The sequence below is a fragment of the Ambystoma mexicanum genome, chromosome 11, assembly GCF_040938575.1.
Source record: "Ambystoma mexicanum isolate Mex_15411 chromosome 11, UKY_AmexF1_1, whole genome shotgun sequence".
In the NCBI taxonomy this organism is placed as follows: Eukaryota; Metazoa; Chordata; class Amphibia; order Caudata; family Ambystomatidae; genus Ambystoma; species Ambystoma mexicanum.
In genome coordinates, this window is record NC_090934.1 from 184,437,302 (window position 1) to 184,453,186 (window position 15,885).

Sequence of the window (15,885 nt, forward strand, 5' to 3'; positions counted from 1 at the left end):
CTGGTCACACACTGTGGTGCATCCATTAGCCCACACGTGGACGGCTCATGTGTGGCTCCACATACACAGACGGAGAGAGACAGAATCACTACTAGATCTTTCTGAGCTTGCTGTGCAGGTGCCCGTAAACCCCAACTCACTTTGCCATAAGGCAGAGGAGCACTCCCCTGTCCGGAACAGATAATATGTGGAGCTGTGCAGTGCCAGGTGAGCTTCCACCTGTCTTCAAGATTATAGACAGAAGTTTTTAAATATGTAGTCCATGTTCCAAGGAGAAGTTTGGCAATGATGCTATTCCAAGACAGAGAAAACCTACTGTGCTTGCGCTCTGAACAGAGAACAGGAGGCACAGGGTAGAGGGTGGGAGGAAGAGAGTCTCCACCAATTGTGTTGTGCTGCCAGAATAGGAAGACCAATCCCTGCATTCCTAGGCACCCAAAGGGATGAACAGGAATATGAAAGCAGCCGGGAGGAAACATTTGATGTTATATTATTTTACATTTATAGCAGCGCACAAACTCCTGAGGCATCTAGGCGCTAGTTACAGTACAAATGCGGCAGCAGAGTCCACAGAGTAGGACCAAGCAAATAGTAACAGCATAAGGGTAAATCGAGAAGGCACAGTCCGGTAAAGCCTCACCTCATGGTGCGGGGTCTACATCAGGAGTTCAAGTAGGTATAATATGAAACATCAGTGGGAATGCCCAATCCGGTAAAGCCTCACTTCATGGTGTGGAGGGGGGCTACATCGGTGTACAAGTAGGTATAATATGAAACATTCATGGGAATTCCCAATCCGGTAAATCCTCACCTCATGGTGCGGGGGGCTACATCGGGAGCACAAGTAGGTGTAATAGGAAACATTATTGGGAATGCACAATCTGGTAAAGCCTCATCTCATGGTGCAGGGGGGCTACATCAGGAGTACAAGCAGGCATAGTAAAATGCATTTGTGTAAATGCACACTCCGATAAAGCCTCACCTCACGGTACGGGGGGCTACATCAGGTGTACAAGCAGGTGTAATAGGCAACATTACTAGGAATGCATAATCCAATAAAGCCTCACCTCACGGTGCGGGGGGCTACATCAGGAGTACAAGCAGGTGTAAGAGGAAACATTAGTGGGAATGCATAATCTGGTAAAGCCTCACCTCATGGTGCGGGGGGCTACATCGGGAGTACAAGCAGGTGTAATAGGCAACATTACTGGGAATGCATAATCTGGTAAAGCCTCATCTCATGGTGCGGGGGACTACATCTGGAGTACAAGCAGATGTAATAAGAAACATTAGTGGGAATGCATAATCTGGTAAAGCCTCACCTCATGGTGCGGGGGGCTACATCAGGAGTACAAGCAGGCATAGTAAAATGCATTTGTGTAAATGCACACTCCGATAAAGCCTCACCTCAGGGTACGGGGGGCTACATCAGGTGTACAAGCAGGTGTAATAGGCAACATTACTGGAAATGCATAATCCAATAAAGCCTATGCCTCACATCATGGTGCGGGGGGCTACATCGGGAGTACAAGCAGGTGTAATAGGCAACATTACTGGGAATGCATAATCTGGTAAAGCCTTACCTCATGGTGCGGGGGACTACATCTGGAGTACAAGCAGATGTAATAAGAAACATTAGTGGGAATGCATAATCTGGTAAAGCCTCACCTCATGGTGCGGGGGACTACATCTGGAGTACAAGCAGATGTAATAAGAAACATTAGTGGGAATGCATAATCTAGTAAAGCCTCACCTCATGGTGCGGGGGACTACATCTGGAGTACAAGCAGATGTAATAAGAAACATTAGTGGGAATGCATAATCTGGTAAAGCCTCACCTCATGGTGCGGGGGACTACATCTGGAGTACAAGCAGATGTAATAAGAAACATTAGTGGGAATGCATAATCTGGTAAAGCCTCACCTCATGGTGCGGGGGACTACATCTGGAGTACAAGCAGATGTAATAAGAAACATTAGTGGGAATGCATAATCTGGTAAAGCCTCACCTCATGGTGCGGGGGACTACATCTGGAGTACAAGCAGATGTAATAAGAAACATTAGTGGGAATGCATAATCTGGTAAAGCCTCACCTCATGGTGCGGGGGACTACATCTGGAGTACAAGCAGATGTAATAAGAAACATTAGTGGGAATGCATAATCTGGTAAAGCCTCACCTCATGGTGCGGGGGACTACATCTGGAGTACAAGCAGATGTAATAAGAAACATTAGTGGGAATGCATAATCTGGTAAAGCCTCACCTCATGGTGCGGGGGGCTACATTGGGAATACAAACAGGCATAGTAAGACGCATTTCTGTAAAAGCACAATCCGGTGAAGCCTCCCCTCATGTTGCAGGGGGCTTCATCGGGTGCAGAAGGGGGCACGTAATAAACATTTGTGCAAATGCAGTATGAAGTAGATTATAAAATCAGGCATGATATGTAGAAACAGTTCTGTGCAGCATGGAGGGACAAGCCCCCGCTTGCCGGAATTGCAAAGATATATAGCCAACGTGTGTGATCACTGCATGCAAGCAAGGGGACCAGTTAAGCGGTGGTTGAGGCTCTCGGTTGTAGAAGTGTCAACATGAATGCAGGTGCACTTTCCGGAACAGCTTCACCCCATAGTGCGGGGGCTAGGACGGGAGTGCAAGAGACATTAACAATACATGGAAGAATGCTGAGGAATGGATGCACATTTCGGTACAGTGGCGCTAGGCCACGGCCGTGTGAGATAGGAGTGTGTGTAGCTGTCCTGGGCGTGTGTTCACTGTGAGAATAGTCAGAATTAAGTGAAATAGCAGAGTTCCAGTGCAGACCAACGCAGACTTCGGCGATGCCATCCTCCCCAGGCAGGCTAGCGAGTGGTGGAGGGCCAGAGAGGGAGGCCTTTGATAAGCAATTTTTAGGAAAAAGTGGTGCCAAGACATATGAGGAGATTAACACAATTTGAATGACCTGGGACGGTGGTCAAGAGAAAAAGGCGTGCAGAGCAAGCGAGGCAGAAAACAGCAGAACAGCTACAGCTTACTGAGAGTTATAACTCAGTTCGACTCAGATCAAAGGGCTGCTAATAGTCTACTGGGGTAGAGTAGAGCATAATGAGTAGAGCAAAGGAAGAGGATGCAACGCAGACTCTACCACAGTTTCCAGAAAAAGACCATTTATTTATTTATTTATTTATTTATTCGTATTTTTAAAGCGCGCGATCAGCCTGTTGGCATCTTGAAAGAGGAACAGGCTGACAATGTCATTTAATGTGTTGTGGGTAGATCCCCTTCTCCCCAAGAATGGCAGTATAACAGGAGGCCCCTTATTTTAGTGTAGATGTTCGCAGTCGGGCGGTATCCTTGGATCTGAGCCACATGCAGCAATATTTGTCATTGGAAGCACATCATAGACGTGGCTACCATGCCATCCAATGCTAGAGTGTCTGTGTCTTAAATCACTCGCGGTGGTGTCTCTGTGGATGTAGGCAGATGTAGGGAACTCATCAGGTCTAGAAAGTAGATGCATGGTTCTTCCTTCCGATCACAAGGGGGGATTCCAGAGGGCTGAACTCTGCAAATATCTTGACTGTCGACCAACCCTGACAATGTTTTAAATCTGCTCATCGTTACAATTGGTTGCAGTACTATCCTAGCCCGATGATGCATTCTGGTGCTTGTAGTCCCTAAATCTCTCAGGCTCCAGACATCCCATGCTCTGGAGGTTCAATCCTGATGTCTTGTGCCTGGCTCACTACATACACGTGCGCGCCTACTGTGAGCTAAATCCTCTGATTCTGAAAGTCAGTGTGCTTGCAATTATTATTATAATTGTTCTTTTATAACGCGCTTAATCCCGGAGACCAGTTTTTAATCGTGTCTACCGCTGAAACGTATGTCACTCAGAGCCACACCATTCCCCAGTTCCTGCCGGATTTCTTGCTTTTCAGCCCCGTGTTGCAGCTTGTTCCAGTGGTGTGAAGAAGTTTTAACTTTTTTTTCTAGTGCCTCCACCTCTTTCAAGCAACTTCAGGGCAGCGTAAGTGCCATGCAAACTACCAGCATGGCACAATAATATATAGCGTCCCGCAACACTCAAATGCACCAAACACCACTGCACAGTCCTCAGGCAGCTCTAAACTGGCTCCTGCCAAACCCTCACACAACCAAGAACCTAGGCTCTAAGACCCACCCCCAACACTGACAATCGATCACAGATGCGCCCAAAAAATCCGACGGGGAGAAGCGTGCACATGTCTCTCTCCCTTTATATCCTCGGGAGAGACAACAGTGCCCCCCTGTGTTCTTTGCATACTACAGGAATGCTATGCTATGGTATTGTGGCTTCTGTCAGTTTCAGAGCATCTTGATGCTTGGGGACCTGAAAGAGAAGGGCTGGGCAAGGGTAGGAGGTTCGTTAGTATGAGTGGATGCTTAGGGACCTGAAAGAGAAGGATTGTGTAAGGGTAGGACTTTAGTTAGTGTGAGTGGATGCTTAGGGACCTGAAAGAGAAGGGTTGGGTAAGTGTAGGACGTTCGTTAGTATGAGTGGATGCTTAGGGACCTGAAAGAGAAGGGCTGGGCAAGGGTAGGAATTTAATTAGTGTGAGTGGATGCTTAGGAACCTGAAAGAGAAGGGTTGGGCAATGGTAGGCCATTCGTTAGTATGAGTGGATGCTTAGGGGCGGAAAGAGTAGGACTGGGCAAGGGTAGGACGTTTGTTAGTGTGAGTGGATGCTTAGGGACCTGAAAGAGAAGGGTTGGGCAAGGGTGGGACTTTAGTTAGTGTGAGTGTATGCTTGGTGACCTGAAAGAGAAGGGTTGGGTAAGGGTAGGACTTTAGTTGGTGTGAGTGGATGCTTAGGGACCTGAAAGAGAAGGGCTGGGCAAGGGTAGGACGTTCGTTAGTATGAATGGATGCTTAGGGACCTGAAAGAGAAGGGCTGGGCAAGGGTAGGACTTTAGTTAGTGTGAGTGGATGCTTAGGGACCTGAAAGAGAAGGGTTGGGCAAGGGTAGAACATTCGTTAGTATGAGTGGATGCTTAAGGGCCTGAAACAGAAGGGTTGGGCAAGGGTAGGACTTTAGTTAGTGTGAGTGGATGCTTAGGGACCTGAAAGAGAAGGGTTGGGCAATGGTAGGACATTCGTTAGTATGAGTGGATGCTTAGGGACTGGAAAGAGAAGGACCGGGCAAGGGTAGGACGTTTGTTAGCATGAGTGGAGGCTTATAGACCTAAAAGAGAAGGAACGGGCAAGGGTAGGACGTTTGTTAGTATGAGTGGATGATTAGGGACCGGAAAGAGAAGGACCGGGCAAGGGTAGGACGTTTGTTAGTATGAGTGGAGGCTTATAGACCTAAAAGAGAAGGAACGGGCAAGGGTAGGACGTTTGTAAGTATGAGTGGAGGCTTATAGACCTAAAAGAGAAGGAACGGGCAAGGGTAGGACGTTTGTAAGTATTGTTGGAGGCTTAGAGACCTGAAAGACAAGGGTTGGGTAATGGTTGGAGGCTAGTTAGTATTAGTGGAAGAAGGAGAGCATGGCAGCTGGTGCTGCCGTGTTGATGTGTGCAGATCACAATAACCCACTGTCTGTACATGCCATATCTTCAGGGGATTTCTGGAGGGGTGGAGTCCACTGAGATGGGCATGCCTTTGTGTGCTGGTTAGTCCGGTTCATGAACACATGCCATGTGCTTGAAGGCTGAAGTCAAGGGTATTTGGCATGAAGTATTTCAGTTCATGGTTTAGTGGAAGGATGTGGTGTAATTCTGGTTGGAGGCTGAAAGGTTAGTTTATAGTTAGTATTGGACAAGGGGGTGACGCATTGTATTGGCAAAGGCTACCTTCCATCTACCCGGCCCACTTTTGCATTTCAACAAATGGAACTGAGTGAGATAATTGCACAATGGTAGGCATGTTGCACCTTTATAATTTGCAAGTAGGCATTGTCACAGGATTGCATGGGTAATAGCATAAGAAACCAGAAATCAGTTGCAATGCTCACATTAACACTACACCACCGCATCTATACCTGTGAGCATTACTTCCTGTGAAAATGCATCCATTCTGTGCCATTTTGAGTTAGCCTAGGCGCACATATTGAGGTATGGGCCTCAGACTCCATTTTGGTTATTTTGCTCACTTGTGCGGTCTTCATGTCGCCTGCAGGGAAATGATCGCAGCCCGAAATGGCTGGTGAATGCATTTGTGTAAAGAATGCTTAGCTGATGGAATTCACCAGCTTTGAGCCTTGAGCACGCAGACACGGACGGAGAGAGAGAGAGATAAAGAATAGTTTGTGTCTCCCTATCCCCGGCTTGCCAGAGTTAATTGTGCGATCAGTGTTTAGGAAACATGGCGTACCATGCAGATCCATGGTAGGGCTAATTGAAGTACCGAGCCGAATGCGAAGTGTCCTTCTTAGTAGGAGAAAGAACACAGATAAGGGTGTCCAGGAATGTTTCGGTGCGTTGGGAACAGGGTGAACCTTAGTGCTCTTAGACAGTAATTGTATAGACATGACATAGAGCACATCTCCTCATGTTGCCATGGTAAATGGCTGTGTTATGTGGGTCGTAGACTATGTAGTATTTCAGCAACCAAAGCAGATTGTGAAGTGTACTTAAGGCTGTCTGTCCCCCATATGAATGCTCAGTTTCTCTATGGCTGTTCGCAGACATGGCTGAACATGAGAGCCCGCTTGAAGCGAGAATAAAATATTGTTTTATATTTGATTCGTGACTGGTGTGTTCTTCATTTACTTGCAGTTACTTAGATTTGGAACTTTCCTCTCTACAACTATCTGCTGGATGAGTTTTTAAAAAAAAATAATCAGCAGAAATGTGTCCAGTTGCGGATAATCAGTATAACTAATGTTTTATCTAAGTGTTGGCATCCACAGTTTTCATACTGCTGCAAATAGCACATTTTGTTATTACTTAATTTAAGGTAATTCAATTTACGGACCGGTGAAGGATAAAAGGATGAGAAGTGCTGATGGGATTCAAAGCAGAGACTTGCTGGTTGAACACAGATCCCAGCCGCCAGCAAGAGAACGAACGATTGAAAGCTGAACCTGCTCTATTGTGTCCAGTTCTACAGGCTACATCTAGAGCAATGTGCACAGTCCTAGAGGCCACATCTAGAGCAATGTGCCCAGTTCTAGAGGCCACATCTAGAGCAGTGTCCTCAGTTCTAGAGGCCACATCTAGAACAATGAGCCCAGTTTTAGAGGCCACATCTAGAGCAATGGGTCCAGTTCTAGAGGCCACATCTAGAGCAATGGGCTCAGTTCTAGAGGCCACATCTAGAGCAATGGGCTCAGTTCTAGAGGCCACATCTAGTGCAATGTGCCCAGTTCTAGAGGCCACACATAGAGCAATGAGGCCAGTTCTAGAGGCCACATCTAGAGCAATGGGCCCAGTTCTACAGGCCACATCTAGAGCAATGTGTCCAGTTCTAGAGACCACGTCTAGTGCAATGGACCCAGTTCTAGAGGCCACATCTAGAGCAATGAGCCCAGTTCTAGAGGCCACATTTAGAGCAATGGTTCCAGTTCTAGAGGCCTCATCTAGAGCAATGCAATGTGCCCAGTTCTATAGACCACATCTAGAGCAATGAGCCCCATTCTAGAGGCCACATCTAGAGCAATGTACACCGTTCTAGAGGCCACATCTAGAGAAATGTGCCCAGTTCTAGAGGGCATGTCTAGAGCAATGGGCCCAGCACTGGGGGTCGCCTCTCTGGAAGACAGAGACAGGCTGAAGACTGTAAGAGATGGATGCCTAAAATCGTGCATTGTCTAAATACAGAACAGCGGAAATGCATAGTCAAGGAGATAAACACAGCACAGGTAGCTGCATGTCTGAGCATAAGACCACTCATAAAACGAGAGGACAAGACACAAGACCAGAGGGTGAGTATTATCACGAGTATAATATTTTTCACAGGAGGGGAGATCACAGTAATGTAGAGACCCAGGGGAAGAGATGAAGACAAACATGTGAAATTAATTGTACAAGTCGGAGCCTGGTGAAACATCACAAAGGAAGCATGAGTAAACAAGAAGACCAAAAAGGGTAGTCTTGAGTGCAGGGCATAAAAATGCAAAGATAACCCAGGCAAGTTATACCTGCCATCACATTCTATGTTTCCATGTGGCAATACCTTCTGCTGCATTCTGACAGAACAAACGAGTGGTTCTTGCATAGTGCCATTCACGGCACCATTAGGTGACTCTACAACAGCTGCCCACTGAAATCATCAGATCAACCCCACAGCTACTCCGACTCCATCAGGACATCCTACCAGAGCTCTCTTTTACCACCAACACTGACCTTTCCACCTCCCCTTAACCCAAAAGCAAAGTTGACTCTTCCGTAGACCCTATCACAATTAGGTCACTCTACCACAGCTCCTTCTCTTGCCCCGGCACGTTCCTTTCTCCTACACCCTATGGTGGCCCTTCCACAGATGCTTTTTCTTGCCACTGTCAGGTGACTTTCTCACCCCCCCTCTTTTACTCCATCAGCTAACTCTCCCACAAACCATCCCTTACCATGATCAGGTGACGCTTCTCACAACCCTGTTACCCCGCTCTCTTACCGTTGCCACATTCCCGCAGGCGTTGGTCTTGGGTTCGTTCTGGATGGAATACATGTTTATACCATTCACTACTGAGGTGTTTGCCCCTGTGCAGTTAGCATCTGCCAGGAACATGTTTTGGGGGGCGTTGTGCAACTTCTGCGTCAGGCATTTTCCAACGGAGACGACCATCTGTGCTGCGCCACAGTTGACGTTTGGAACAAGGTCGGCATACGCTGGAAAAATGTAGAGTTTGTCATTTGAACTGTTTTTCATTTGGATATACATATTTGCACCAAAAAAAAAATTGGCTTGAACAGTTTTTTTACATTTATGCTACAAAAGTGCGCTCTCAAAAACAGTGACAGCCTTAGGGACAGACCGACTGAATCACATAACTAACAAAGGTTCACCTCACCAACAGATCTCGTCAAATATCCCCCTAGGGAAATCCCCAACAGAGCTTCCCCCCCTATGCCAGACAGACACTGTACAGATACATACAGTAGCCTCATCCAGAGGGATGCTTAGGATGTACTCTCTGCTCACCATCTTGGATCAGTCTCCGGCTGGTTTGCCACCCTCTTGGACCATCCATTCAAACCACGGTCATCTTGCCTAGTTTTCGGGACCCTCCGGTTTCTTCTCACTCTAACCTGATATTTCCATAGGTTGATGGACAATTTTACGACACACTGCCTCAATCTTCTTAAGGTCCAGATTTGTCACGGCTGGTGGAGTCACGCCTGCGTGACAAACTTTTTGATGCGGCGGGTCAGACATGATCCGCCATGGTCACTGTGGCTGGTCCGACTGGTTCTTAATGGCTTCGAAATTATGGGAGTGCTATTACGGTTGGACAGAATCCCTGTCCAATCAGCCAGGAGGGTCAGAGGCCGGCATCTGACCACCCTTCCATAATCCTGGCTTTCAAGGAAGAAGGTGTATCTTAGGCCAAGATGTGTGACATCGGATACAAACCATCCTTGATGACTAGTTGGAACAACAGGTGGGATAAATTAGAAACAGCAAGAAAAGGGGTTGACACCAAGCTGTAGTAAATAGAAGGAACATTTCACTTTTAGTGACCTAAGAGAGGATCCTTACTTAAAAAAAGTAACATTAATTCTGAGGAGATGTGTCTGTCAATTTAGGTCCGGATTTCTAAACAAAAGTGCACTAGTGTAAGTATTGAGACATAAATAAGTTCGGAGGGAGCAATTTGAATCAAGGATCAATTCAATGAAATACTTTACTGTATGGATGAAAGTCATTGCTGAGCAACTACTTAACAGATGTTCTTTGTCATGGGCGTGGTGGGAATTACGTAATGTAGAGCATGGCCAGACTCCTGCCGTCTGTATATCCTCTGAGAGGAACTCCAAGACAACATCATCATTAGTCATGTCAATTGGGTACCTTGAAAACATATTCTCCTCTTTTACTGCCTTGCCCAAATAATGCAAAACTAAAGGGGAAACAATGTTTTTACAAAAAATAAATATGTTCTTTCTTGCTTTCCGTGTTTTATCTTCTGCTATTTTCCCAATTAAAAACTATTCTCGTCCATTTTATTTTGAACATTTTTCATCGTGTAGGCTGTCCTCCATTTTACGTTCTGCCTTGAATCAAAGCAGGAGATGTGTGATCTGTAGATCCAACAAAGCGACACAGATGCAGCATAGGAGCTTGCATGCTCTTTTACTTTCCAGCAGGTTTTCATAACAACTAATCCTGCCCTGCCAGTAGAGGTGAACACCTCATACTTTTATGTAGTGCTGCATGCTGGATTCCTCAGCTTCTAAACTCTGTAATAATAGTTCTTACAATCAATAGTGCCAGTACCGGTAAGAAGTAGTTTTTGTAGTAGTAGTACTAGTACCACAACGGTTAGTACTGCTACCACCACTTGTAGCAGCAGTAGTAGTATTACTTTCACTACTGGTTATACTACTAACAATACTAAAAGTAGCAGCAATAGAAGTGTGTTGATGATAGCAGTGGTAGTACTTCTACACACAGTAGAAGCAGTAATACTAGAACTATAAGTGATACTACTACCAATGATACTACTGATATTACTACTACTACTACTGATACTACTAATAGGTATATGACTACTATCACTGATCATACTACTACCAATACTACTAAAACGACTTCTACTGGCACTACTAATATTATTGATACTACTACTACAGATAGTACTAATACTCATGACACTAATACTACTGATACCATTACTATTACTGAAACTACTACTATCAATAATACTAGTCCTACTGCTATTACTTCTCTTACTTTGCTGTGGTCTTTATTTCGAGAGTTAAAACCATCATAAAAGACACTAATACAATTTCAAAGTTAACTTTTGACAAGTTATACAACAATTTCCAATTGTAAAACAATGACAGAATAAAATAATATAATGTAAAATTACAGTAATAATCTCTAATGATGACACGCTTCCATCAAAGTTAGGCTTTTTCTATAAAGAAATATACGTTGGAGGCAGCAGCCTTGTCTGGAGCTGAGCATACATGGACCACAGCTTCACTAATTGTTATGCAATTGGCTCATTTTAGTAATGGAATTCGGATTTTAAGACTAATATTCTGTGATAAATGGCAGAAAAATAGAAAGTGAGTGGGGTTCCCAAGAGATTTGTTTTCACAGGGACAGAGGCACTCCCTTTCTGACCATTCTTGTCCTTGCGATGACACAGCATGAACATTATTGGGAGTAAACGAGCACTCAAATGAAACAGAAGATTTTGTTTAACAGGCTCTTAAGAACCAGCTCAAACAGTCAGCATTTTAGTGCTCCTCTCCCATTTCTCTTATCTTTGATAACTTGAGACCACAGTCTGATCCAAAAAGTCAAGGGTTTAAGATGGATTGCATCACTTATATAGTCCAACCCCAGATCTTGATGGAACGGAAAGGTGGGTGAGCTCCCAGAACGAAGCTCAGGAATTTATTTTCCTTGATTTGAACGGCTATTAGCGGAGGAAAACCCCACACCTCTCTGCCCCGTATATACAAGTTGCTACTGGTCTAGCATGATACATCATGAGCGCAGTATTGATAGTTAATTTCCCCATGTCTATGAAAAGATTAGAGATTATCCCGTTAGCTTGTGCAAACTTTAACGCAGAGCTCTTTACTTGGTAAATCCAGTTGCCCTCACTATTAAAAGATATGGCCAAATAATTTAATTTGGATACCCAGTACAGCTTATGTCCGGAAACAGAAACACAAGTCAGCTTTCGACTTGTCTTACCTACACACATGAGCTTAGACTTTTTTCGATGTTTAATGACAGATCTCTCTGCTCCATGTACTAACATAGTGATTCGTGAGTGTCTGTAAGGCACTAGGTGGGCGGGGCTTGCTAAGTGGTGAAAAAGAGCGGCAGGCAGGAAGGCACCAGGTGGGCGGTGCTTGGCAAGTGGTGAAAAAGAGCGGCTGGCAGGAAGGTACCAGGTGGGCGGGGCTTGCTAAGTGGTGAAAAAGAGCAACAGGCAGGAAGGCACCAGGTGGGCGGGGCCTGCTAAGTGGTGAAAAAGAGCGGCAGGAAGGAAGGCACCAGGTCGGTGGGGGTTGCTATTTGGTGAAAAAGAGCCGCAGGAAGGAAGGCACCAGGTGGGCGGGGTTGCTAAGTGATGAAAAAGAACGGCAGGCAGGAGGGCACCAGGTGGGCGGGGCTTAGGCCAGGTGACCAATATCCACTTGCACCTGCTCCCCATCTGCAAAGGAAAAGAGGCTGGAGGGCTCCTTAAGTAGGGAAAAAAAGCGGCAAGCAGGAAGGCACCAGGTGGGTGTGGCTTACTAAATGGTGAAAACGAGCGTCAGGCAGGAAGGCACCAGGTGGGCGGGGCTTGCTAAGTGGTGAAAAAGAGCGGCACACAGGAAGGCACCAGGTGGGCGGGGCTTGCTAAGTGGTGAAAAAGAACAGCAGGCAGGAAGGCACCAGGTGGGTGGGGCTCAGACCAGGTGACCTATATCCACTGGCACCTGCTCCCCATCTGCAAAGGAAAAGAGGCTGGAGGGCTCCTAAAGTAGGGAAAAAGAGCGGCAACCAGGAAGGCACCAGGTGGGCGGGGCTTGCTAAGTGGTGAAAAAGAGCGGCTGGCAGAAAGGCACCAGGTGGGCGGGGCTTGCTAAGTGGTGAAAAAGAGCATCAGGCAGGAAGGCACCAGGTGGGCGGGGCTTGCTAAGTGGTGAAAAAGAGCGGCAGGCAGGAAGGCACCAGGTCGGTGGGGGTTGCTATGTGGTGAAAAAGAGCCACAGGCAGGAAGGCACCAGGTGGGCGGGGTTGCTAAGTGATGAAAAAGAGCGGCAGGCAGGAGGGCACCAGGTGGGCGGGGCTTGCTAAGGGGTGAAAAAGAGTGGCAGGCAGGAAGGCACTAGGTGGGCGGGGCTTGCTAAGTGGTGAAAAAAACATCAGGCAGGAAAGCAACAGGTGGGCGGGGTTTAGGCAAGGTGACCAATATCCACTTGCACCTGATCCCCATCAGCAAAGGAAAAGAGGCTGGAGGGCTCCTTAAGTAGGGAAAAAGAGCGGCAAGCAGGAAGGAACCAGGTTGGTGTGGCTTGCTAAGTGGTGAAAAAGAGCGTCAGGCAGGAAGGCACCAGGTGGGCGGGACTTGCTAAGTGGTGAAAAAGAGCAGCAGGCAGGAAGGCACCAGGTGGACGGGGCTCAGGCCTGGTGACCTAGATACACTTGCACCTGCTCCCCATCTGCCTATTTGACATCACAATGCCTGCTGCTTGAGCCAGCCCACAGCAGAACTCCAGCTGTCACTGCTGCACTTGAACCCGTGCAAACCTTTTAAATTCTGTGCTTGTGAAATAGTTTTCTGTGACACTTTACATACAGTAATTAACAAGGAACGGTTTATGGCAAATTGTTTAATTTGTGCACTTCTGGTGTTTAACACATGTGAGAAAGAATCAGCATGTTAAAAAGCACAAAATAGAAAAGTTTCTTTTGATTCATTTTATTAAACTGCTCAAACAATCTTTCTGCAACACATTACAAACTGCATGTTAGCTTTTTAAATCCAAACTCATTCTACATTAATTATATGGAAGAAGAAATGGAAACTATCTTATATTAGATCATGCAATAGGCCAGGTAGTAAAGGAGATGACAGTATGTGGCCATGTATTATAAGGAATAAAATACCCCATACGGTATGTAAAACGGATATTTGCAACACATCTTAGAGTGCCACGAACTTTGTCACAGAACTCCTCGATGACTTGCAATAGTCTTATAACATATGGTAGGAGGTACTTTATCCCATATATAATGCCAATATTGTTCGATTGATTATGCACTTCCTATACATTTGCTCCCTGGCTTTGTTTCCTCTTATATAAATATGAAAAGTACAATAAAAAGGAAAGAAAAGAACTTAATTGAACTATTTACTAAATGGAACATGTGAAAGCAGTTACACGAGAATGACATTTCTAAAAACCTATTCGTCCCATCAATGGAAAAGGATGAAATGTGAAATGTGTGAATCTTACAGAGCTGACTATAAACTATAAACACATTGGTAGTGCGTTGTGTTTCATGCGATCAACTGGATCTGGACCCATTGGACCGATCTGCCCTGCGGAAGAGATGGTGCATTCTACCACTGCTGACCTTTAGAAGCCGGAGTCCACACCAGCTGCAAGCAGGATTGTGCACCTCTGGTCAGTGAACATGTGGATGGCCTGGTCATGGGCACTAGACAGTCCGGGGGGAAATGTATGAAATGGGTGCTTTCAAGAAACCCACTCCCTGCCTAGTGTCTAGGTGCCCCAGGTGTCCTTATGCAGTACAATGATCCGCTGCTTCCCACTTAGGTCTGCTCTATATGACACCCAATGCATTCATACATGTCCATGAGATCATGGGATATCTAAGTAGATATATCTGGGTATCTCTTTCTTCAGCTGGGGATCCCTCTGGAACAGCCTCCCTGCCTCGCTGAAACTTGAGGAGAACCATCTCCAGTTCCGGAAGCACCTCAAGACCTTCCTCTTTGCTTCTGCCTTCTCTCTTGCTCTCCCCTGCTGATTTCCTGTCTGATACTGGACTGGTCACCTGGCTACCCTCTGATTTCGGGCCCGGGTCCCTGTCCGCCCAGTTGCATGCCCGCACTGCCTCCCAGCCCCCTACCTGCACTTTTGGACACCTGCTGTCTGCACTTACCCTTGCACCTGCCACCTGATGGCCGCACTTCTTGTTATTGTTTTGCTCCCATGTACAGCACTGCCCCCTCCCCTTTCCCCTGCCACTTTTCCCCTGCCCCCTCCCCTGCACTTGCACAATCTCAATTTCACTTGACCTAGTAAGGTCTATGTCCTCCCTCTGTTTCCGCTTCCTTGCCTCGTCGTGCCTTGAAACACTTGTGTATAGGCATGTTACAAATGCCATAGCATATCATATCATATCACTGACTGTCCCGGACTAATTTATTTATTGCAGAAACCTCATTCATTCGCATCCAGAAACCTGTTAAAGCTGCCCTGTAATCTCTGCACCTACTAAAGCCCATCATTAAAAGATGGCTTCCCCTCCTGGAATCCCAGATGGCCACCTCATCGAGGACACATAAGCAGCAATACACGGGCTCTGACACAGGCACCACCCGGTATGTGTCCGCACACACGTCAATTGACTTACTTGAGTTGGCATACGTGGTGGTGTTGCATGCGCAGGCAGTGGAGTTCGAAACCGTAGTGCAGACCTCATCGCTGGCACACGTAGGGTTACAGGTCTGTTGCTCTATGGGGCAGAGAAATGCAGTTTAGAGTGAATGATATGCAAAGGTAACACATTCAATTTTGCATACATGATCTCGCAATACGCTGCATGTTAAAAGAGTGTGCAAATAACATTAATAACAGATTTAGACGCAAAACACACCTGCTGCCCGCAGCTCCAAGCAGAAACTTCAATTGCTTTCAACTAATAAATATGACTTAGGCGATAGTAACACATTCCTAAGCCTCTTACACATAGAAGAAGAAGAAGGCAGGTTGGTGAGATGCTCCTGTGAAACAAACTTGTATCAATAAAAAAACAGCCCTTTCTTCCCCTGGGGTAACAGTAATCATGAAGAGCAGCTCAGAAAGACCCGTCATAAAAATCCATGACAGCACCCATACTTCATGTGCAAAAGAAAAATGGCTTTTACAGGCTCCAGACGTTTCTCGGGCTTGATATCCCATCATGCGCACTTAAATACTAAAAATATGATATTTTTTTGTATGTTTCAATGATTTAAGTTAAATCAATTATGGCT

General features: G+C 46.0%; 1 protein-coding gene across 1 annotated transcript in view; it reads right to left on the reverse strand.

Moving 5' to 3' along the window:
* The window catches only part of LOC138503200 (uromodulin-like), a 213,831-nt gene that overhangs the window by 161,255 nt on the left and 36,691 nt on the right, over positions 1 to 15,885 (reverse strand). The window contains exons 2-3 of the mRNA XM_069622758.1: positions 15,264 to 15,365; positions 8,598 to 8,812 (exon numbers count right to left, since the gene is read on the reverse strand). Coding sequence (XP_069478859.1) covers positions 8,598 to 8,812; positions 15,264 to 15,365 — 317 coding nt within the window. The remainder of the gene's footprint in view (positions 1 to 8,597; positions 8,813 to 15,263; positions 15,366 to 15,885) is intronic.